General features: G+C 43.2%; 1 protein-coding gene across 1 annotated transcript in view; it reads right to left on the bottom strand.

Moving 5' to 3' along the window:
- Window positions 1–14,008: 14,008 nt before the first annotated feature.
- Window positions 14,009–24,545, bottom strand: part of LOC113405297 (S-methyl-5'-thioadenosine phosphorylase) — a 66,031-nt gene continuing 55,494 nt past the window's right edge. The window contains exons 6-8 of the mRNA XM_026646358.1: window positions 22,613–22,852; window positions 19,935–20,057; window positions 14,009–14,429 (exon numbers count right to left, since the gene is read on the bottom strand). Of these exons, the coding sequence (XP_026502143.1) occupies window positions 14,391–14,429; window positions 19,935–20,057; window positions 22,613–22,852 (402 nt within the window). The 3' untranslated portion in view covers window positions 14,009–14,390. The remainder of the gene's footprint in view (window positions 14,430–19,934; window positions 20,058–22,612; window positions 22,853–24,545) is intronic.

Raw genomic sequence — 24,545 nt, 5'->3', positions numbered from 1 at the left:
GTTTGCAGTGACGCATTGACAGACGCATCTTTTAACGGGCCAATCTAGCTGTAGAGTTTATAAAATGGTTTGCGGGAGTAGCCGCCCGCCATCGTGAAGATATAACAAAGCACCGACTCTAGCATTTGTCTAGTGCTTTCCATCTTCCGCTGTCTGATCCATCCCCGCCACACCCGATATTGTATATGGGGAAACTGAGGCCGGGGTCCAAGTTGACAGCCTGTCGGTGTCAAAGACTGGAGAGGAATTCAGGGAGGTTCCTGGCTCCCAGGTCTGTACTCCGAGAGTGCACAAGTCCGTGCGGAGTCTAGGTAGTAAGTAGCGAGAGTTCATACATGGGGAGCTGAAGGAAAGGAGTTCCCGCACGCCACCTCTGCTGCTGGCCATATACTAGGTTATAGCGCGTGTGCTTTCGCCAGGAATGGCTCTTTAGAGGTGGCTTAGTTGTTGGAAAGAACCAGATAAGGGGAAGTGACGCTCAGCGATGCACCAGGCCAGTTTGCAGAGCACCGGCAACACACCGGCTGCAGTGCGCCGGGGTCTTTGAAGCCCGGTGGCCGCGTTTGCAGCCGCAGTCTAGGATTAATATAGTCGGGCTGGCGGGCAAACAAGAATCCAAAGCTTTCGGAGTTGGTTTTCCTTCTGCACTGGGCCCCTCCCCCGGGAGACCCAGGTTCAATTGCCCTAGTCCCGCGTGGCTATTGGAGGGGCTGTGGTTGCTCGCTCCCTGGGTTTGACCATAAATGCCATCCTCGGTCTTTCCCGACATCTGTCAGAACAGATCGGCCCTTTTTCATAAGCGGTTTCCACCACTGGGCATTTTCTGACGTAAGTGTTTCGTCAAAAAGTCACCCCCGCTGCTTTCTAATGGATCCCAGCAGAGCTGCTGCACAGGTCCTTGTTTGGAGTTACTCCGCACTGCGCAGTGAAAATCAAGCCCCAGATACCAGTAGTTGCTGCTAACCTAAAATGGATTCCACGGCACCCACGTGCACTTCTTTCAGTGTGCAGAAGTCGCCCACTAGTGTTTTTTCCCCCCACCCCCACTGACCTCTGCTCTTGAAAAGAAGGTGCCGAGGGGGAATTCAGTGAGCTAAGCTACTTGGTTGAGCATTGAAATGAACAGAAGCCAGGAAACTCGTCAGCCTCGATTAATGCTTATTGGTGGGATCTGGCTGCTCCCCGCCAAGTGGGTGCAATGCTGGTTTGACTTTGCTCCCTAAAGCGGTGCTGGCAAGCAGCCGAAGTGCCCGGCTTGCTTTACCTAGACTAACTAGCCCAGTAAGGCTGCTTAAACAACCACCCACTCTGTCCAAACCTGCAGTAGCTGTGCTCCCCATGGCAAGCCAGAGTGTAAGCAGCCGATGGAGAACAAGTGCCTGAACCAACCCTGTTCTACAGCCCGACCGCAGCTCTCCATCGGTCACACCCAAGGCAAGACGCTAAAAGATTTGGGGGGGGGGGGGTCGTCATTCAGACGTCCCTTTCCTCATTCTCCTTGGTCAGTCTCTGCGCTTGATTCTGTACAGATCATGGCTGAGACAGAACGCTTCAGTCTAAAGAGGCTCCAGGTGTCCTGGCATTGGATTTGACTAGAACTGAACAGTCTTGTCAAATAAATTGTTCATGGGTTATTTCTATTTTGCACGGTTTGACTTGAGAGAAGGCCAGGCTTTCAACAAAAGTTTACCAGTGCTACTTCCTGAGATACCTACAAATTTGAATGCCTCAGGCACCAGGACAATGCAGGGCAGCAGTTCCAGATCTCTCCAAACAGATTTAGAGATATACTGATGGGGGGGGGGGGGGGGGAAGAGGGACCCTGGTAGGGAGCAGTCACTAAGGGGTGTCAGTCTGTCTCCTTTGGCACACCCTTAACAGCTGATTTTGGCTTCTCCAATATGCACGGTTCTCCAAGGTAATGGACATTTTTGTTGCCCCACGGAGATTAGTAGGACTCTCACAAATGCCTGCCTAAAAGAAGCATGAATTATAAGCCCATTTTCTAGAAGGCAGTCACCATTAGGAGGATTGTGTAGAGCCATCAAGTTACTAGGCAGTCACTCTTCCTACCTTTAGTAGGCTGAGCTCACCGCATATGCATTCCTCATTTTCTCCCAACAAGCTCCTGGTTTACCACCCCTCCTATCCCCCTCCATTTCAGAGACTCTGCATCTCCCGGTAATCTCCCCCCCAACCGCATGTTCTGTGTGTTCCACCATTTTCCCTGAATGGCAGCATTTTTTTGCTCATTCCCACCTCCCCCATGCCCTCCATTCCCCTTAACCCCGCCCCCCCCCCACACACAGGCAGCTCTGTGCCCCCTTTTGCCATTCTAGGGTCCCCAATCTCCCCACCAGGGGTTTTGTCTGCCTCTCATTCCCACCTTCCTCCATACAAGCGCCCCTCATTCCCCATACCAGGAGAGGTATGCACACCCCCATTCCCCTATTTGCCTGGGAGATAAATCATGAGAGCATCAACATGTTAAATTATATTGGAGGATGAGCAGGGGTCTTGTTATGATGGAAAGCATTAATGGGTGCCATCAGTCAGTTACTTAAGCGATAGACAATTGCAGAGGTACTTGAGGCTTTGGCTATGCTAAACAAATGGTAGGCTCTCTCTACCCCCCCCCCCCCCCACACACACACTGCATTTGTTTTCCTTCAGATCAGTTGGGCCATTGATGCCTAGAACATTTCCTGAAATTTTGGAATTGATTGGATGTGCTGCCCAAGTTATTACATTGCATACAGAAGTGCCATCAAGTTAAGTGTAAGGCCTTCAAAAGTTCAGCAAATCAGGGACATGTCTACTTGAGAAAATACGTTTCCCCTTTCTCCCCCCCCCCCTCCCCAATAGTGATGAAGATCAACAGGGCCACAAATAGCCTCCTTATCACATGACAATCTGGAGACTACATCTAAGCACACACAAATGTGGAACTCTCTCTCCTCACTTTGCATCTGCTCCAGCTCTCACTGAAGTCCATGGGATTCTTCCTATTGATTGCAATGGGAGCTGGATTAGATCCTAGAGGCATGGACACTGCTTCAGCAAAGCACTCAACCATGCAATTGGCTGTGTCAGAGGCATAGTGATGTACTGTCTATACATCATTCTGTCTGACTGAGGTACAGAGTTGTGGACAGTGTGGTCCCCGGAAACAGAGCAAGATGAAGCTGGAACTTGAGTGATGTGGAAGCCTGTTTGTGGCTGTAGGTACACCTGTTTTGTAGAATAAGTAGCTCATGACTGGTAGCATCCTTCAGGGCAGGACTTTTTGGATTTCTTTGCACAGAGGCTCTTGGGAATGGGCAGCAGTAAGTTAGATTCTTGAATAGTTACTGAACTATTCTGATGCAGAAACAAGGGAGTACCAGAACCTAAGACAGGAAGCGCCAATGTGGTAGGGGTGAAGAGAAAAAACACACCCCATGCAAACAAAGAAGAGGGGAGGAACAAAGTAGAAAAGAGAGCATGGACCAGAACTGCAGGCAGCATGGGAGAGAAGAGGAAAAAGGACCAGATACAGGATGGTAAGTAAAGTCAGTAATCCCATGAGATAAGAAATTTACATTTGAAAACTAGTTCTATTAGGGGTGATGGAATAGAGCCAATTCAGCCCTTCTCAGACTGACAGACAAAGGGAAAAAAACCAAACACCCAAACCTCTTGTTTTTCCTAAAGAAACCAGCTAATTTTATTCTCAGGCAGGCAGCAAAATATGTACTTTCACAAAATTTTTAAGTATTAGTCACAGTTCAGAAAGAAACAAACCAAAGGAACATACATTATTGAAAGAACTCTCACTGCATGGACAGCTGAATTCACAGAACCTGACACTCTCTCTCCCCCACCTCTTCTTTTCTGGCTGCTTTCTCTAAGGCTCTGCTAACAGAGTGCAACTTTTTATCTTGTGAGGGTTCCTCAGGGTCCAAACTTCCCAAAATCCCAGCAGACTTCATTTTGCTAGGGAAATTGTAGCAGGGGGAGACCAAAATCATGGGGATCTTTATGTCCCAAAGCAGCTGTACCATCCAGCCCAGGTGCCATCCTCAACTATACCTGTCTGTGTAGGTGGGTCAAAGCTTGCAGTCTCTTTTCTATAGCAAGTTAAAGCCAGTACTTTAAAGGCTTTGTTAGTTCATTGTTGCCCCATGTCTCTTTACATTACAAATTCCAAGATTTTCCCTATTAAAGTTTTATAATTAGTTTCTCTTTAGAGCTGGAACATTCATAAAAACTGAACAGTCACATTTGTAAATGAAGTACTTCACCTGTATTCTCCCCCTTTTTGTATTTGTTTTCTATAATTAATCTAGCAGTCACATGTGCTGGCAGGAACAGATACTGATGCAACAGATGTCAACAGAAACTGATGATGTGTCATCTGGTCTGTGCATCCAGTCACAACAGCTCGATTTAAAATATTCCTAATAAACGGTCAGAAGATATAGGAATTATTTGCTGATTGGATGCAAATATACAATACTTTCAAGAAGATTGCTATCTATTCCCAAACAATTTGCAATCAAAGAAAGGAGGGGGGGGGAATCAAAACTTTTTTTCCCTCTCATCACCCAGTTTTGCTCTACTAATTAAAAAATGAAAAGTTCTAAGCGAGTTTAAATTTGGGGACCTTCACTAGAAAAGTCTACTACCTAAAGAATCATTTGAAAGTTTTCTGGGTTAAGATAGATTTTTATAATGTGGGTTGACAGCTTTAGATTTTAAGGGGTTTATTTTGCACTGCCTCATCTCTTGTGCCTCTGTCATTTACATCTGTGCAAAGTGAATGACAATGCTAGTAAATTAATTTTTTTTAGCGCTTTACATTAATTTTGCACTGAGCCAAAGGTCTACATAAACTGCCAGGCAATGGAGACGAAGGACCAAGGATTCAGACTTTTTGGTTATTTTTTACCCTTGGGGGGTCTCAACCTCTTTTTCTTCCCAAGCTGGTTTTCTCTCCCATACTGACACAGCCTTAGGGAGTCCAAAAAGGCCAAGAACCTCAAAAGGTAGCTAGACTCCTAATTTCCACTGAAATCAACAAAAGTTAGGAGCCTAAATACTTTGAGGATCTGGTGTCAAGTGTCTAGATATTTTAGACTAACTAATTGTAAGTTAAGAATTAAGCCATTGTCCACCTTACTGTACATTGACAAACAAGGTTTAGCAGAGATCAAATCATCTAAGCCATTTACTGATTTTGTTTGAGATACATTGCAAGCTGGAAAAAGGACTCCACCACACATAAGTATGTTTCAATTCCCACGTGTGATAGCATGGGTGCTCACCCCACCCGCATGCCCTCTGGTGTCACCTCATACACACCCTGTTGGCCCAGAGGAGAGCAACAAAAGCATCCCTACCTCAGTTTCCCCTAGTGGGCTTTCAGTTAATTCAGTGATGCTGTTATGTAATGAACAGTGGGCCTAGTTTATTTAACCAGAGACAAAACAAACATGTAAGCAACTCTTCACTCCCCCCGCCCCGTGTCCTAGCTGGGAGGGCGTCAAGTCAATATTAGTCTGTCCTACCTGAGTCCGTCCATCTCCATCCAGGCCCATCACCACTAAGACCTTCTCAGACCAGGACCCTCTTCTCCCATCACCTGGATAAGGGGTCCATCTCAGGGCTCCTGCAGAGGTCAAACTGCTGCAGCTCTTCTTTGGAGCAGCATGTAGTACCTCAACAACCTTGACTTCTTGCAGCTCTCTAGTAAGTTCCATTCATAGAGACCAGGCTGTCACCACTCATAGCCCTTACAGAGCTTAGTCTCCTTTCTGGTAAGCTCTCAAAGCAGCTTCTCTGAGAAGTCCCTCTTTTCAGATGCTATCTGCCCCAGCCCTTATAATCCTTTATTAGGCCCAGGTGTTCCCTAAGTAATTAACTGTCACCCAGCCATCTAGGTAATTAATTACTCACAAGCTGATCTGAGTTGGCTTATTCTCTTTAGCAGATCCTATCGCAGGTAGATTGGCCCCTGATTCCCCTGAAAGGGCCAGCCTCTGTGATGAACTACTTTTGGGGTTATTACTAAGGGCTCCTTGGTTATGGGAAATAAGTTAGGGAGTCTTAGTTCAGATTCTAATGAGCAAGTGTGTACAGTAGAACCTCAGAGTTAAGAACACCTCTGGAATGGAGGTTGGTTGTAACTCTGAAATGTTTGTAACAAAACATTCTAGTTCTTTCAAAAGTTTACAACTGAACATTGACTTAATACAAGTTTGAAACTTTACTATGCAGAAGAAAAATGCTGCTTTCCCTTAATTTTTTTAGTAGTATACATTTAACGTAGTATTGTATTTGCTGTGTGTGTGTCTGCTGCTGCCTGATTGCCTACTTCCGGTTCCAAATGAGGTGTGTGGTTGACTGGTCAATTTGTAACTCTAAGGTTCTACTGTATTATAATTGAACCTCCTTGCTGGTAGCTTCAGGATGGAAAAGGTCTGGAGACTCCAAAGAGGTGGTCCTTCTAGAAGGGAGTTGAGGGCTATTGATGTGATAAAGCCACTGTCAGCTTTTCTGCCCTGTCATGACTATTAATGCAGCATTGCTCGTGAGTACAAACTCTCTTAAAATTCCTCTGAGAACAGCCCTCCTTAGTTTGCAGTTTGTCTTTGAGAGCAGATGGTGAATTTCATGTTTGAATGAGTCAGGCTTCTTCAAGGCTGCAGCTACAGAGAAAGGCTGTCCAAAAAGTATGTGCAGAAATTAAAACCACACTTTCAAACTTGCCTAAATACATAGACGGTTTACAACATAAGGCCAATTCCCTGTCCTGAGTAAATAATTACTTTTATAAGAATCAGAATAGGCTGCCACACACCCCTGTGTGTTGCGAAATGTTAGGTTCCATTCACTCATATTGTCCTGCTTCAGTCATTACCATAATGATGGTGGGTGAGAGGAAGCAACCGTTAGAACGGTTAGCCCACAGTTTCTGTCTTAAGGGCCTGATCCTGCCAGGTGCTGAGTGCCTCCTGAATGATGCAGATTGCTCCTAATGCTAATAAGCACCTGTCTGCTGTGGGTGTAAAAAAACCCTTTCCCAAACTAGGACCACCAGAACACCACAGTGTTATCAGAGCTGTTAAATTATCATTAGTATTTATATCAATGCATGAGCTGTAATGTTTTCAGTATGCATATGATATTTATGTCAAGTCTAGGCCACTTTGCAGATGCTAAGAGGGACCTGGGTGTTATGGCAGACAGAAAATTGGATGTGAGTTAGTAATACGGCCAATTTTGGACTTCACAAGGAAAGGGGACAGGGTAATGATCCCATCGCAATGTGAGTGTGGTGCATCTGTATCTGCTATATTGTATTTGCTTCTGGGCATCACATTCATTACCAGTCGGATCCTGACAAAGGGGAGAGTGCCCAGGGAAGAGCAACAGAAATGATCAGGGCACTGGAGGGAATTGATGTATAAGGAAATATGAAAGGAGCTAAATGTAGCTTGGCTAAGCAGTGGCTGGGAGGGGGAAGGGGAGGGGGAAGGGGAAGGGGAAGGGGTGGGACACACTACTAGTTTATAAATATCTGAAGGGTGTGAAGGAGTGAGAGGAATCATTTTGAGTGATGCAGAGGGGTATACGTAGGAGTACTGGGATGCAACTGAGACAAGGGATGATCTAGGCTGAATGCTGATGAGTGAGATCTATTAGGCTCTGGAAATATCTCCAAAGAGAAGTGGCAGAAGTCCCATCTCCTGAGACATTTAAATCTAGGCTGAACAAAATAATAGAAACTGTGCTGTAGGGGATGATCCTGCAGGAACTTCTGAGGGTGGGAGTATTTCTACCATTTTCACTTTATTATCTATTTGCATTTTGATTTCTCTCCCCAGTGACTCTTCTGAACATAAGAACATTCATGGAGGATAGGTCACTGGCTATTAGCCAGGATGGGCAGGGATGGTGTCCCTAGCCTCTGTTTGTCAGAGGCTGGGAATGGGTGGCAGGGGATGGATCACTTGATGATTACCTGTTTTGTTCATTCCTTTTGGGGCACCTGGCATTGGCCACTGCTGGAAGACAGGATAGTGGGCTAGCTGGAGCTTTGGTCTGACCCAGTATGGCTGTTTTTATGTTCTTCTTCTTCCTGGTTTGTTTTCTTTAATACTGTGCTCCAAAGGTAATTGCTAATTTCCCTTAATTCACTCCTCAGGATATGTCTACGTGACAGCAACACAGCTACAGAGCTGCAATTGTGCCACTGTAGTGCCGTAGTGTAGACCCCTCCTACATTGATGGAAGGGGTTTTTCCATTGCTGTAGTTAATCCAACTCTGTGAGCGGTGGTAGCTAGGTCAAAGGAAGAATTCTTCCATCGGCCTCATTGCATCTACACTGGGGGTTAGGTTTACCAAACTATGTTGCATGGGGCCCAAATTTTTCCCCAGGCATGAGCAATGTAGCTAGGTCTATCTAATTTTTAAGTGTAGACCAGGCCTCCAAGCACATTGACAGTGAAACAAGTTGGGACGGGAGCAGGAAGCAGAGGAATGCCACATTCAATCTCAATCTCACACCCCAAAAGGCTTCCTCCACCACAGTATGGCAGGCCACGTCTACACTACCATCACTACAGTGGCACGGCTGCGGTGCTGCAGCTGTAACGTTGTAGTGTAGATGTTTCCTGCAGCAGTGGCAGGGGTTTTCCACTGACATAGTTAATCCACCTCTCAGAGCAGTGGTAGCTAGGTTAATGGAAGAATTCTTCCGTCGACATAGCAACATCTACACCAAGGATTGTGTTAGCCCAACTATGGTGTTCAGGGTGCAAAATTTGTCATAGTCCAAAGTAACATGGCTAGATCGAGCTAATTTTTAAGTGTAGACCAGGCTTAGGTCTGAGAGGCTGAATTATTCCTGGGAAGCTCCAAAAGTGGACTTTTTCAGGTTGGTCCACCTCCAATACTACACCTCAGGCCATGCAGACTCACAAGTTGGGCTGAGTAATTCCCCCGTGTGGTGAGAAGCTTGTTTGTAAGACATCAGCTTGATTTATTTGGGATAACCCCCATAAACTACCACTTTATCTGGATTTCCAGTGCCAAAATAGGCTCTCATGAGCCAGTTGATGGACAAAGCTCCAATGTATGTAATTCACACAGTCTGTCTCGACTTCTCTTACTAGCTGCCATCTTCAACTTACACTTCATGGCCTGAGAAGCTAAGGCTTTATTTGCTGGCTGTACAGCACCATAGCCTTTAGCTTATAAAATACACATTATACGCTGTAAAGTTGTACTGTGTACTAACAGTAGGCTAGTTAACAGACTCCTTCCTTCAAGCTCCACTGGGGATCCCTGCTAGCTGATTGACTTGCGGGAGACGGGGGTTTGTGTCACAACTGGCAGATTTCATCTGCCTGTAACATTGTGGGGAGGGGATACAACTCAGAAAGTGGAGTAAGGTAGGTGCTGAATGCCCCCTGTGTCCTGTGCTAGTGGTGGCAATTAGCCTATAAACTTGATATGATCTCATTGTTAAACAAGATCTTTGGAGGTCACTATTAAAGCTGAATAGACAATGTAAAAAACAAAGGTGAGCTCAGAATGGAATCCAAGAACTGGGCACCCCTGAACATTGAGAAATTTTGGATATGAACTTTGTGACCAGGACCCATCTCTAAAAAATACCTCACTGATCGAGAAGCAAAATTATCACAATCGAGAGTCCAAAAATTAATGGGTCATTCAGAAATAATTTGAAGGTCTATGTACAAAATCTCATAACACAATGTATGTAAAACTCTAGTCTGCAAAGCACATTAGGATCCCTCCAGTGGAAAATATAAATGTGAAATATGATTACACATAACAGTTCTCTGAATACAAATGTTGTTCATCTTTAACTGCTGTTATGCCCTTGACTGTGGTACCATGCAGTTAAGTAGGCATACATCTGTTCTGTATCAAAAGCTTCCATTCTGAGAGCATGGAACTAGCTGAAGAGTTGCTCTTGTGGATCAGGGCAATGGGAGTTGGAAGGTAAGTGACTAATTAGTGATACTGCTCACAAACCAAGTTCCAGAGCTATATGAAATCTGCTACTTTCAGTTTGCAAAGATTTCCAAACCAAGGCCAGCTGGCTCAGTTTGCCTGGGTTCACACCCCAGGAGATTTGTGAGGCACTCTTTGGCCCAAAGAGCTCACAGTCTAAGTAGGCAAGACCGGTGGACAGGAGAAGTAGCATTCCCATTTTACAGATGGGGAACAGAGGGAGAGAGAGATTGAATTACTTGCCCCAGGGTCACACCGTGAATTCATGATAGTGCTAGGAATTGAACCCATGTCTCCCAAATGCTAATCCAGAGCTTTAATGGCACGGCCATCCTTCCTTTCTAATGTCATCAATTAATTTTGAGACATGCAATTTTCATCCTCGCTCTTGCTCCCCACAGGCTGTGTTTCCTACTGAAGGTAGGGGTATGAGGCCTTGCTCAGGGGCGACTATGTATTTTGCCGCCCCAAGCACAGCAGTCAGGCGGCTTTCGGCAGCATGCCTGCGGGAGGTCCGCTGGTCCCGCGGATTCAGCAGCATGCCTGCGGGAGGTCCGCTGGTCCCACGCCTTCGGCGTCCCCGCCGCTGAATTTCCGCGGGACCGGCGGACCTCCCACAGGCAAGCCACCGAAGGCAGCCTGACTACCACCCTCACGGTGACCGGCAGGCCGCTCCCCGCGGCTTGCCGCCCCAGGCACGCACTTGGAGCGCTGGTGCCTGGAGCCACCCCTGGCCTTGCTCAATGTTAAGGGTTGTGAAGTGCATGAAATTACTACCACCAGTCATAAGAAGAAACCTATCTCCTGGCTTCCGGCTTAGGGCTGGTCTACACTGGGGGGGGGGGAATCGATCCAAGATACACAACTTCAGCTACGCGAATAGCATAGCTGAAGTCGAAGTATCTTGGATCGAATTACCTGGGGTCCAGACGGCGCGGGATCGATGGCCGCGGCTCCCCCATCGACTGTGCTACCGCCGCTCGCTCTGGTGGAGTTCCGGAGTCGATGGTGAGCACGTTTGGGGATCGATATATCGCGTCTTAACAAGACGCGATATATCAATCCCGGATAAATCGATTGCTACCCGCCGATACGGCAGATAGTGAAGACGTACCCTTAGTGTCCATCTACTTGGCCAAAGCGTCTTTTGTTGGAATAGCAGAAGCAGCACATCTTCTCTTATACCAAAGGGTGCCTGGGAGGATCCATGCTGCCTGTGTCCCACCCAAGTCAGTTGTGTGACTGCTTCAAAACAGTGCAGCAGGCTCCGTGACTCTGGGAAGTATGTGTAATGCAGAAAGAATGTTCAGAGGCTATAGGCACAAGCCTCTAACATGTTCTTTTGCACATGTGCAAATAGAAATTTTCTGTGGTTTTGACGGACTTATACAGCAAAACCTTTTTTGACCACTGGACTATCCCTCTATCAAATTTCAAGTTCTGGATCCAAACTTCTGAGGTGTTAGAGCTCTACAAAACTGCTCAGAAAATATGTAGAACTGGCAAAACCACCTGTTTTTCCTCAAGCTTTTTCTCAAAATGGCTACTCTGTGTTTTTGGAGGGGGGGGGAGGGAGGGCTGGGACTCCATCTAAGGCAGACATCAAATATGGAAAATTTCAGTCCAAACACTTTGATTTGCAAAGTTGTATTGCTTTTAAAAATAGGGATTTAAAACAAAGTTTTAGGCAACCTTTAGATAGTACCAGTAGCCCCCCCCCCCTTTTTTTTTTCTTTGGGTATTAAAAAAAAAGCTTCCCAACAGAGGCAAATTATTTTTTTAAATGACAATAAAACTTAGCAAAACCATTTTCAATGTCTGTTTGCTCTGCAGAACTGGACTATTAATTCACAACTCCAATAGCCATACTCGATCAGACCACTGAAGCATTTAACCCAGCATCATGTCTCTGGCAGCAGCTGTACAGAATGCAGCAGAAGAGGGCTTAGAAATGTCAAGGAATGGATTTAAGTGGTGCAGAAGGCCTAGGGCAGGATCTCCCTTTTTAGGTACATTCCAGCATCTATGATTAAATCCATCTGGAATTCCTTTCTGTTTTGAATAGCTTTTACTAACACAAACGACTTTGCATTATTGGCAAATTTCATTAATAGACCTCCACTTTCTTCTCCAAGGCCCAAGTGTGATTCCACCAGCAGAGTTCTCAAACCAGGAACAGGGTCCAAATAAAAAAAAAAAACAGCACTGGGGTCAGTTCTGAACTGAAGATCCACCCCTTACCACAATTATTTTCTGTTGCTTCACCCATTTTAAATTCACGCCAGACCTTTCCCACAACAATCAGGATTTTCTTGTCTTAATATTTTATGGAGGACCTTTTAATGATGATCTAATTATTCACTTTTTCAAAGAACTCTGGTTGTAGTAATGATGACTGATGCAAAAAAGTAGAACTAAATTATCTTCTGACATCTACATTTCTCTCATAATCTTAGTGGTCTCGAGGGCCTACAGTGAGACACACATGTAGCCAGATTGTAAGCCTCTTTGGGTAGCCATGTCTTTTCGTTCTGTGTTTATAAAGTGCCTAAAACAATGGGATCTTGGTCTATGCATTGGATTCCTAGGTGCTACTGCAATACAATAAAAGCAACAATTAAAATGTTTTTAAATACTTTATCTTTAGTTTTTCTTCATGTAGGGCTTCATTTTTATCTTAACAACTGGTGATAATTTGCCTTTTTCATTTCCAATCTTCTCCTCATCTGGCATGGTTCGTGCTTTCATCTGTATTATTTGGGCAGGATTTCTACTTTCTGAAATATGTCTTTAAGATCTAAACTCATGTACTCTTCTCCTTAACCATGCAAGGGTTTGCTTAGATGTACACAAAAGTAGTACAATACTTTCAGATTTTCAACTCTTATTAATACAGCGTTAGTGAATTACTGTATAGACTAATTACATGCTTATCCAGTATTTTTGCCATCCAAACAGCTAAACTCAGGTATCTGAATAATGTCCAGAAATAAAACAAAGCCATTCCCACACAATTTATAGAAGCAGGAGGTTACATTTGGTTTATTTATTAGACAATCAGCAGCAGATTACTTTCTTGAAGGCAAATTGTATTCATTCTGTGTATGCAGTAGAAGATGTAGAGGTGCATGAATATATTCATTGGATACAATCAACAGCAGATACATTCATTACTAACAGTTGTAAATCAGAATAAAACTAAAGAAAAAGAATTCTGTAGACAAATGTAACAGAAAATGCTACCCCTGGTGCACAGAACAGACAGTGGCATCAGGCCAAAATGGTGTGCTAAATTTGTCACTTCAGTTTTAGTTAATTAGGGCCCGAGCCAACTCCAATGAAGACAATGGAAGTCTTTCCAGTGACTGCAGTGGGCTCTGGATCAGATCCGTGATGCACATTATTCCTTCCCACACTCAAGCAGCCCAAGCTAACATTGAGACACATAATTTCATAAAGTTTCATGAGTCTAATTTTTTTAAGAGATTGAAATCCAGACTCCATTTTGCAGGAATATTTATGTACCTGTAAAGATCTGTGCCTGCAATCAATTGCAGACACAGATCTAGATGTTGGTCTCCTGACTTGCTCATGCACTCAAGTAAACATTTAAAATGGTGACATTTGTACTCAAAATTATTGCTGCTGCAAAACAGCTGGCACAATTTCTTATGGTGAAACAGTATGGCAGCAAAAGTGGACATGCTTTTAAAATCTGGGCTTAAGATGTCCACGTTACAAACCCTACAGCAAGCAATTTTTTCCCTAAGAGAACAGTGAAAATCAATACAGGTAAAATATATATAAAAAAAATATAAAAATACTGCAGTGTATTTTCTTAAGTAACCTATAGTCCTTCAGTTATATTTTTGTGATAAAAGATAGTTTGCTCTCAGAAAAAGGAGATAGCAAAGCAACTAATAGCTCTGTCGTTTTAACTTTCTGAAGTCTTTATCTTTTTAAACTGATCAATGAGAGTACACAATCTAACCCCTCCTCATCTCTTACCTTCTTCCAGGCCATGAGCTATTATTGAGCAAAGGATGAACAAAGCACTCTTTCTCATCTGAAGTTTGTAAACAAGAACAGAAGTACTAGGATCTTAAATATGATAATTTGTTATGGAATGCTTATCCCATTGCCCTACCAGTTCATACAATCAATACATTCCAAGGCTATTGGTAAGTTCTTCAACAGTCTTTACCATGATACTTTACTAGCAGACAAGAAATAGACCAGTGCAACATTTACTGTATTCTTTCATGCTAAACATCAAATTCCCAAAATATTGTAACTGTTAGATGTTCAAGACTGATCCTCTCCTTTCTTCTGAGCATTCAAACTTCAGAGCCCATCCATGCTTTTAATGTTTTGGTAACATGACTGAGCACTGCACAGTACACTGAAATACAAAATCAAAACAGTTGAATACACCCTATCCCAATATACACACACAAATAACTTTAAATTTTAAAGCATTCTCAACAGCAAACCATGTTGATTGCATGCAGATTAGAAATGGGTATGAATTCTCTTGTTGTTACAAATCAACTCCACAAAGTACTAGATTAAAATGAATACTTAGCTTTAAAAATTAAAGTTACGAAAAGTCCCATATTTGGGTACTTTAACTGTTTGAAAAGTAGCATATTGGTCACACCCATTGGATTTATAGAAATCTAAAAGTAAACTTAATCCTAAAATTCTGAAAATAACAAAAATGCTAAAAAAGAAAATGAGTTTTGCATGTTCCTTTAACTTATGTAAAAAACCCCGAGCATCAGAAAATTGAAAGTAATGAGAAACAATTGTTTTCCTTAAGCTAGAATGCAGTGAATACAATGCTCATGAAACTTAGGGACTGGCCTGGGCCAAGCTGAGCATCAGAGTCTGAGGCTAGGTCTACACTACAGCGGGGGGTCGACCTAAGATACGCAACTTCAGCTACGTGAATAGCGTAGCTGAAGTGGCGTATTTTAGGTCGACTTACCTGGCTGTGAGGACGGCGGCAAGTCGACCGCTGCCGCGCCGCCGTCGACTCCGCTACCGCCTCTTGCCGCGGTGGATTTCCAGAGTCGACGGTAGAGCCATCAGGGATCGATTTTATCGTGTCTTCACTAGACGCGGTAAGTCGATCCCCGATAGACCGATTGCTACCCGCCAGATCGGCGGGTAGTGAAGACGTAGCCTGAGAGGTGTTGAGCACTCAAAATTTCCACTGAGTTTAATGGGAGAAGCTCGGCCCTTTTGGACCAACTCCGTGATCCTGCAGTAAAACCTGTAGGGAATCCCATTTCACACGAGTACTTTTAATCACATAGACTTCATTGAGACTATTCCCATGAATACAGTTACTCATGTACATAAACTTTTGTTGGCTCGGGGCCTCAAAAGAAGCAGGGATATTTTTGAAGCTATTGTTTCTAACCGGGCAGGCTTTGCCTCCCCACCATTGACTCTCTTATGCCGAGTTACAAATGAGGCATACCCTAAGTAACATACTTAGGGTACAACTAAACACAGAGAAAAAAAAAAGTTAGCTAGGAAACACATTTTAAAGCCCTACTGTAGACAGGGGCAAGCTATATTTTAGCATGTGTAAACTGGTTAAGGAGATCCCTAAACTCTCACCTACTATCCACCTTGATCAGCTAACATGTTAAAATACAATTTGCCCTGTATACAATAGGCCTTTGAAATGAATTAGTTAAAACATCTAGGCAAGTGTGTGTGTGTGTGTGTGTGTGTGTGTTTTTTTTTTTTTAAATGTACCCAAAACTCAGTGGAGCTCTGCATGGTGACTGGAGTTTGTCTGTTTGGCACTCACTGCAGAATCAAGGCCTTTGTGTGAACAGACTTCCCTACATGTGCTCTAGAAGACAGATCAGTCTTAACATGAAATTTCCTTTCTATCCTAGTATTGAGCCTCTCTCAAGCCAAGACTGCTGGTTGTGTCACATTGTGTTAAACTGTATTGTGCTTTTGTGTTGAGTCCAAATGACACCATCATTGATTGTCACCTAGCCCATGAGTTGAAACTCTGGTCATCAAAGAGACTGAGTTTTTCTCTGTCCAATGTTTTCCCTAATCAAATGACTAACAAAAGATAGAATATCATAGTAACAAACTCAGACTACCTCATGGATATGCTAAATAAGGAGCAAGTCTAAACATGTATCAGTCAAAGGGCTATTCATGAGAATCAGTTGAGCTTTCACTTGCTAAATATAACTATGTAGGGCTCTACATAGTTTACTTAGCTTTGTTATTGAAGCATCACAAACACAAGATCTGTTTTCAAATCAAGAGTCTCCCATCATTTATGCAATTGATTCTGTGTTTGGGCTTACAAGTTAGTTAACATTTTTGGTATTTCCTGGCTGGTGGCACAAACACAATGATATCATCATGTCCTGTACTGGAAGCCTACAGGCATTCTATCCCATCTGTTCCTTAAAGGAGAAGCATTAGTACAACTGCTATGCCTTCAGAGAGGAAATTATTATTAATGATAATTTATGAAGGCTATTAAATACACTAAGTCTGAAGCAGGGGTGACTCCTAGTTTGACTCCATACAACTTTGATAATATATAAAATTGGCCTGTAGATGAGCTGTATGCAATGTTATTGTAGCCATGTTGGTCCCAGGATATTAGAGAAACAAGGTGGGTGAGGTAATATCTTTCACTGGACCAATTCCTGTGGGTGAGAGAGAGAAGCTTTCAGGCTGAAGAAGAGCTCTGTGTTCGCTTCAAAAGCTTCTCTCTCTCATCAACAGAAGTTGGTCCAATATTTCCTCACCCACCATGTCTCTCTGTAGATGAGCTGACAGTTAAAACAAACAACAAAACACCCACATGAAACTGTTAAAGCTTATTTTTATATCTTTGACCTCCAACCTAAGGTTCACTTTCTTTCTCACTGAGGAGAGGACCTGGGAGGGTGCTCAGAGATATATCTGAGAGCAAAAGACAGGAGAACAGGCAAGAGATGACAGGCAGGGTGAAAGATGCTATGCTGAAATCTTGTCACAGGAGTAAGAACATTTCACTCAACATCTCTGTTAAACATTGCAAAAACTTCTAATAGAGGAGGCTGGCCCATGCAAACTTCAGCTGCAAGATGTGGGGGCAGGAGAAGGAGAAAGAGGTAAATGTCTCCCTGAGTAAGTTTCCCCACCCACAATTATGAGCAGAGGGAAGGAGAGAGAGCGAGGGGAGGTGGTGTTACCAGTAGGGGTTGACGGCAAAGGCTCTGAACTCAATCTCATGCTTCTCAGAATTGCTGTTTACAGAAGCAGGCTTTTTACAGCAGTCCATAAGCACCCAGCTGCTGAAGCATGGAAGGGGTGGTTGTTCTTTCACCTGTGTAGCAGGGCCCCAGAATACCAGCTGGGATCTGGCACGTGCTGCCACTTTGTTTTTAGTTCAAGCAGGAAGAGAGGACAGGGTCAGAAAAACGAATGTAATCACAAAATAAACTGCTGACGTTTAAAGGGGGGCAAACAAGAATTTACATGGAAGAAAGCTTTGCCTAGCTCCAACGTGGGAGAGGGGATTTTTTTAAATGTATGGTTCAATTATAACATACCCAGTGTATCTCTGTCCCTACTCCATCCCATAATTGCTTCTCTCCCTACCTACAAACAATAAGGCCCAATCCCAAATGTCATTTACCACTATTCAGTGCCTCAAAAATCCTCATCCTCCTCAACCTGCAGACTTTCCTACCACTTTCCCAAAGTGTCCCTGGCCTGGCACAACTTCTAATCCTCCTAACTTCCTTCCAGGACTCCAACCCAGCAATTCCTCAATTATTCACATCAGGTAATTCCCTATTCCTGATCCCAGCCCCATTAGTAGCTTCCAAGCCCCTCATCCCAAATTCCGAAAGCTACTCCCAGTATCCTTTTCTCCACTACTTAAACACTCAGACCTGACCACAATCAACATGGGAAGGACTGGAGCTTCATTGCTCAGGGCACAGGGAACCTCAGCTCTCTCCAGCCGGCAGCACTGCCCCACCCTGATGTACGAACTGACAGGACAACCCCACATCTGACACTGAAGTACACAAAGGGTACATTTACACTGCCATGAGACACCATGGCTGGCCCATGTCAGCTGAGTCAGGCTTGCAGGACGCGGGATAACGGGGCAGCCACCAAAACCAACCTTCTCCCCATCCCAATCCACAAGAATCATCTTTAGGGGAATAGACTCCCTGGTTCTGGGACCCCAGACATCTACACCGCAATTAAACGGTGCCTTAGCCCGAGCTAGCTGACATAGGCCAGCCATGGATGTTTAATTGCAATGTAGACATACCCAAGGTGGTCACGTGACACGGAAAGACGTGACTGTGAACTTGAAAACATCTGTGGGTCAAACAGGTCACTGGATCATTTTTAATTAAAACAAAACAAACCCAAAAAGCCTACAAGAAAAAAAAAAAAGGAGATGGAGTCCGTTTCCCTGAGGATGATTTCTGTGGATTGGGATGGGGGAAGAAGCTTGACTTTGCTGACTACCCCCTCCTCTACCTGCTTCACAACGTCCCAAAGACTGCAGGAGGGTGAAGCGATCCTGCTGGCCGCCCACAGAGGTGTTGGGAGGAGGGGCAGCATTACAGGAAACTAAACTCCCCTCCCAGATGACAGAAAAAGATAAAACGATATTGGGGCTTATCAAGGCTGGAGCAGGGAAGAGGTGAGCCAGGGACCCATCCCATGGTGTTGGATTGTAGCCATGCGAACCTACCCTACGGTCAATTCAAAGCTTAAACTCGTTTAAGGATTCATGCCTGAGTTTTGCCTGAGACAGAGTGGCTTTGAATAGGTCCAAAACATGAGGAGATGTGAGTCTTCACTAACTGGACCATATGAAAACACAGATTTTTAAAATAATATTTTTATTGGAACTTCAAATTTCAAGTGCTAAGGGAGGAGCACAGGGGAAGCCCTTAAAGTGCAGACAGATCAGCACTCAGGGACTGGTCTCGTTTACTGTCCCCAGGCCTCCCTCCCTTACACAGCACCACTCTCCCTAACACAGCCTCCTTCCCCAATACACACCCTTCATTCCTTCAGACCGCCACACATATCTGGCTTGCCTCTGCTGCCTGCCTTCACAGCCCCACTCAGCCCTCTGTCCCCCTCAGCTACTCTGACACCAGAGAGTAAGGGAGTCAAGAGGAGTCGGGAAGTGCTTGTGCATAAGGAAGGCATGGGGAGGAGTAGGGAAAGAGATCAACATCTTAACATCCAAGACAAAGATTCTCTCTCCTAGGCAAAGGAATAAAGTGACTGGATGAAACAGATGCGGAATTTGCATAAGCCAACCCTGTATGTTTGTCTGAAATTCTCTCTCCATAACACTTCGAAAAGATATTTCCTTTTCACCCTAGCAATCCCGCTTTGTGCATCTACTGTCACAGTGCCAGGGTGAATAGAATTCTGAACATCTACACTGTTATCCTCATGTTACCGAATGAACAACTTTCCTTTTGCAAACTCATAAGTGCAATTAGGTTTAATCCTTCCCATTTGGCTCACTATTATTTTGAGCTCTCCACTGAATAGACAGGTAGGTCTGTAACGTGGAGACTCATGCAGATTTGTACTTTTCCTTGCTATAGGAGCACCACAGCTTTCATACATGTACTGCAGATGTCCCTCTACTTTTTGAAATACTTGTTGTAAAACTGAGGCGAGCTGTTTGCAATAAAGCTTGTCAAACTCTGTAATGAACCTTTCTCCCCCATATTGCGACTTTGTTGAATCGCAAATTTTTTTAAACAGTGTTTTGAATAGCAGTATCATGGGCCATTCACTTACACAGCACGTACTTCTTTCCTTCCCCTCTCTCCCCCACCCCCCAAAAAACCTGTTCAGATATTGTGCTTACTTTCATGTTATGCAGAGTTTCTGTCCAGTCCATGGAACCTATTTGAGGTATAGCAGTAAGAAGTATGCTCGTTGCCTTGTTCGCATTTTCTTTCAGAGTCTTTAAAACCTTATCCACTGAAACCTAGAAATACAATAAAAAATTAATGATTTTCTCACACTTGTGTGTAAAACAGATAATGTTCCGCAAAACTCAATTCCTAATTAAGCAACACCCTACATCCCCCATACAACTGTTTTAGCTCAGAACACATGAATAAGAACAAAAAATCCTCTATGCATTTTAAATTGAGATGACAACATGCCACAGAGGAGATCTTTTTAAAGAATCAATAGTTTATTTTTTTGTTATACTGTACAATGGGGGAGTGATTCTACGAAGTCCATACTCAAGATACCCCAATGAAACTTTTCACCAGAGTAAGGATTGAAGGACTGGGGCATTGGTGTGGAAATGGTGACATATGTTTACTCTAGTCATCTTATGCTTCATAACTATAATACTACTGAGCTGACACATCTGAATAGAGTGAGACCTCTTGCCACAGAATGTTTGAAAATGTAAAAAATGACTCTATACAAAGACAACCTGAGAGAGCGGCTATTAAGTTTTAACTGTAGGAAAAATTTCAGTGCTATTCTCAGGATGGCAGCAGCTGCAGTGTGGTGATTTTCATAGCCTCAGTAAAAGTTTCAGCGTTCTTTGTGAGGGTATCAGTTAGATTTTAGTGGGCCATCACTGGCTGAAATCTTATTGTATAATAATGCACACTGTAGGTACATAAATATTTTCAGTCTTCAAAAATGCAACTGAAGAATCTACAATATCCAATACAATTTTATGGGACTATCAATGCAGAAAGCAAGTGAAGGTCTCAGGGACCCATATCCTCGCTGCTGTTTGCCTGCATCTTTGTGAAAACATCTGTGCACAGACAGATCAATATTGCAGAAAACTGTTTCAATTTTGCAACAGATTTGTTCTTTCCAGCTCAAAACCATGTTAAGATGGAGATAAGGTTGAGAATGCATATAAGTAATTTAGCATAAAATACACTACAGGGGTGTGGTAAATATCCCAAACACAAGCACTGCAAACCCAGAAAATTCAGAGTTAAGGTTAAACTTGAAAGAAATCCAAATATATTAAAAGGTATGGAAATATACAGTTATGGAACCAAAACAACCTTCTGTCTAATAATGGAATCCTCCATGGAAAAAAGAACCCAAATCCATCTTTAAAAATCAGTTGCATTTAATCTGGGACCACATGCACCATTTTGCATTTATCATAATTGTATGGTTATCTCAGGGCATCACTACAGGACAGCAATAAGGCTTTTTAGATACGTTACCTGTGTTGTAATTTTGTTAATGCTACACTGTATTCCTCATATATAGCAAAGATATCGAATCCCAACTTCAAATGCAGTAAAACGCCTCCACCCCTTCCCCCCCGCACAAACAAAAACTTAACTATTGAGCTTTGATCAGCACCTTCATAAATGTAGTAAGAGCAAAATTCTGCTATGGATGCCCTCCCTGTGACTTAAGTGGCAACTGTGCACACACATCCAATAGAAGATCTGGCCCTAAATGTTGATTTTCTTTCATAGATTTAGAATCATTGGGGTAGAAGGGACTACAAGGGTCATCTAGTCTAACCCCCTGCCAAGATGCAGGATTTGTTGTTTCTAAATCATCCAAGACAGATGTTTCAAGGCCAGAAGGGACCACTGTGGTCATCTAGTCTGATTTCCTGCACAACACAGGCCACAGAAGTATTTTTGTATCCAGTCCAATAACTATTGGTTGAACAGGATGGTCTCTTTTAAAAGACATTGAATTTCAAATTAAAGGCAAGTGATGGAGAATCTACCATATCTCTTGACAAGAGATTCCAATGTTTAATGACACTTGCTGTTAAAAAAAAAAAAAAAAAAAAAAAAAAAAAAAAAAAAAGCCACATTTCCAGTTTGGAATTATCTAATTTTCTGTATAAATTATTTTTTAGATACACTTGCTTTTGGGGGGCATTTTGGTTTTGGCCAGAAAGCTAGGAAATATTTAATATCAACATAAAAAATATAGAACCAGCTATTTTACGGAGTTGCTTTGGCCATGTATTAACTAATATATACAACTGTCTCCATTTCTGCAAGTCCTACAGTTGCTGCTCCCATTTTCGGTGATGACTAAGGTTTAACTGGCAAGCACCGTAAGCATTCTGCAGCTTAGTGGTTGTTCTTGAATATATGACATGAGAAAAGAGGTATAAGAACTAAAAAGGATGTGTTTTTTTGTGGAGAGCTCAAGAGACTAAGGACAAGGTCAGTTACAGGAAAATGATGTCACAACTGGCTTTATACACATACCCTGATTCACACAATAAGAGGTGAACTGTTTTATTCGTGATAAGAGAACTTTATGAAAGGAAAAAGCAGGGATATTGGGCTCAGTCCTGCTCTCACTAACACGTAAGTTATTTCAGAATAACTCCAATGACTTCAATGGAGTGAATTAGGATATAAACTGGTGTAATTAAGAGCAGAATTTGTCTGGTATAAAAGGGCCTACTGTGATTTCTATCAAGAACTGTATAACTTTATGCACTTGCACAACATATAGTTTGCCATAATCTAAAACAACAAGACCAAACAAAGCAAAAGCTTCACTCACGGCTTCTTCATGCTCCTTCCAGCAATCATAATCTGTTGCCATAGCAATACTTGCATAGCAGATTCCAGCTTCTCTTGCAAGAACCACCTCGGGAACTGTGGTCATGTTGATAACATCAGCCCCCCAGTTACGAAACATTAAGCTTTCTGCCCGAGAACTGAAACGTGGCCCCTCAATGGTGATCATTGTCCCCTTTGAGTGGCACTTGATCCCATGCTTCTTGGCAATCTCCATAAGAACCTTCAAAAATATTATCACAGAAATAGCACATTATTAATCACCCATGTGAAGCCAGCTATTTCCTCATACAAGAGAAGTAAGTAAAGAACAAATATCTCTGTCTAGTATGACACTCGTCTCTCATCTGAATAACTTTCACACAATAAGGCTGTCTTTATACCAGTAGTGGCCAAACTTACTGACTCTTGGAGCTGCATACAATAATCTCTTGGAAGTTCAAGAGCCGCAAGACACTCACAACTTGCCCCGCGAGGTGGCACCTGCCGGGGCTTGGGGCTTCATCCTTTCAGGGCGGTGCCTGGCTGAAGCCCTGAGACCCCCTTCCCTAGCCCCACCACCCTGCCACAGGGCAGAAGTCCTGAGCTCCCTCCCCCAGTCTGGTAGGTGGAGAATAGGTAGGGTGCGGGGGGAGGGGAAAGGAGGGGACACTCCGCGAACCGCACTTTAGCTGTAAAAGAGACACATGTGGCTCGCGAGCCATGGTTTACTATGAATGTGAGCCTAATTTGACAACAAGTGTCAAACAAGGAAACCCACTCCCCCTTCCTTTCCCAGGGCTGAAAACAAATAGTTCTGCTGATGAGGACAGGATCAACTGTGTTTTAACATCCATTGTTGGAAAGGGGGCTAAATATCTGGATGCCTGCTCTGCATTGCTGCAGTGGGAGTTGAACTCAGCTGATCCAGTTTACACCAGTGGGATTCTGTTTCCAGCATTGGGTGAGAAGGCCAGGAAGCAAGTGTGTTTGATATGCAGGCCTTGCTTATAGTGAGACTTCTGGTCAGAACAAGTCTAAACAAGGTGGTAGTGGAAATGCTGGTGGCCAGTTTACACTACCATTACCACCATTGCTCCCAAAGTTGGAGCTGAACTGATGATAGCAAGGGTGGGAAATTTTAAGAAAAGTCTAGTGAAGACGAAGCTTAAGCATGTGAGGGAGGAAAGTATGGTGCAAATTTGGACAGAAATCTATTGATTTGGAGATATGAGGGTTATATCTCTGTCTTAATTCCCACACCAGTGGCTAAACTGTGTTTTGACGTACACTAGATGTTAGTCATTAGTCTGTGCAATCCTGACCAGGAATGCTTTATCGGTTCACTTTTACTATTTGTAAATTGTTTCCAGTGAGTTCCAATCTCTGAACTAGTATCAACTGTCACAGCCTAACTTATTCCAAAATAGTTTCCTTTTATCATAACTGAGAAAAGGATCATTCCTTTCTCATTCTGTATTTCAGAGCAACTTCTCTTAATTTAATTTCTGGATTTACAGTACATAAAATTCTGGAAAGTTTCTTTTTCTCTGATATTTTTGGTAAATTTAGTTGTTAAAAAAAAATCTATGAATTACATATCCCAGTTGTTCCATCCGGCCACAACACATTTATAGTTCTGGATTTTTGTCTGGTTTTAATTATTACAATTGGGTTAGGGGAATTATACTAATATACACCTTTTGAGGGGTTCTGATGACATGCTAAGCTCCAGGACATAGATCAAGCATATTATGATAAAATCAGAACTTGAAGAAAAATATCTGGATTGCACTAAAATGATCTATCTTTAACTTTATAATCTAGCGATTTAACTGCAAAGAGGCCTAAATTCATGATTTATCTATTTTTTTGTTTTGGAAACAGTGATATGGTTCCATCAGTGACGACTGTGTGTGTGTAGAACCTCCCTTTTG

This window comes from Terrapene carolina, unplaced genomic scaffold (genome assembly GCF_002925995.2).
Source record: "Terrapene carolina triunguis isolate 2854851 unplaced genomic scaffold, T_m_triunguis-2.0 Scaffold35022, whole genome shotgun sequence".
Lineage (NCBI taxonomy): Eukaryota > Metazoa > Chordata > Testudines > Emydidae > Terrapene > Terrapene triunguis.
The sequence above is the reverse complement of the archived record's forward strand: the minus strand, read 5'-3'. Positions and strand labels throughout refer to the sequence as shown.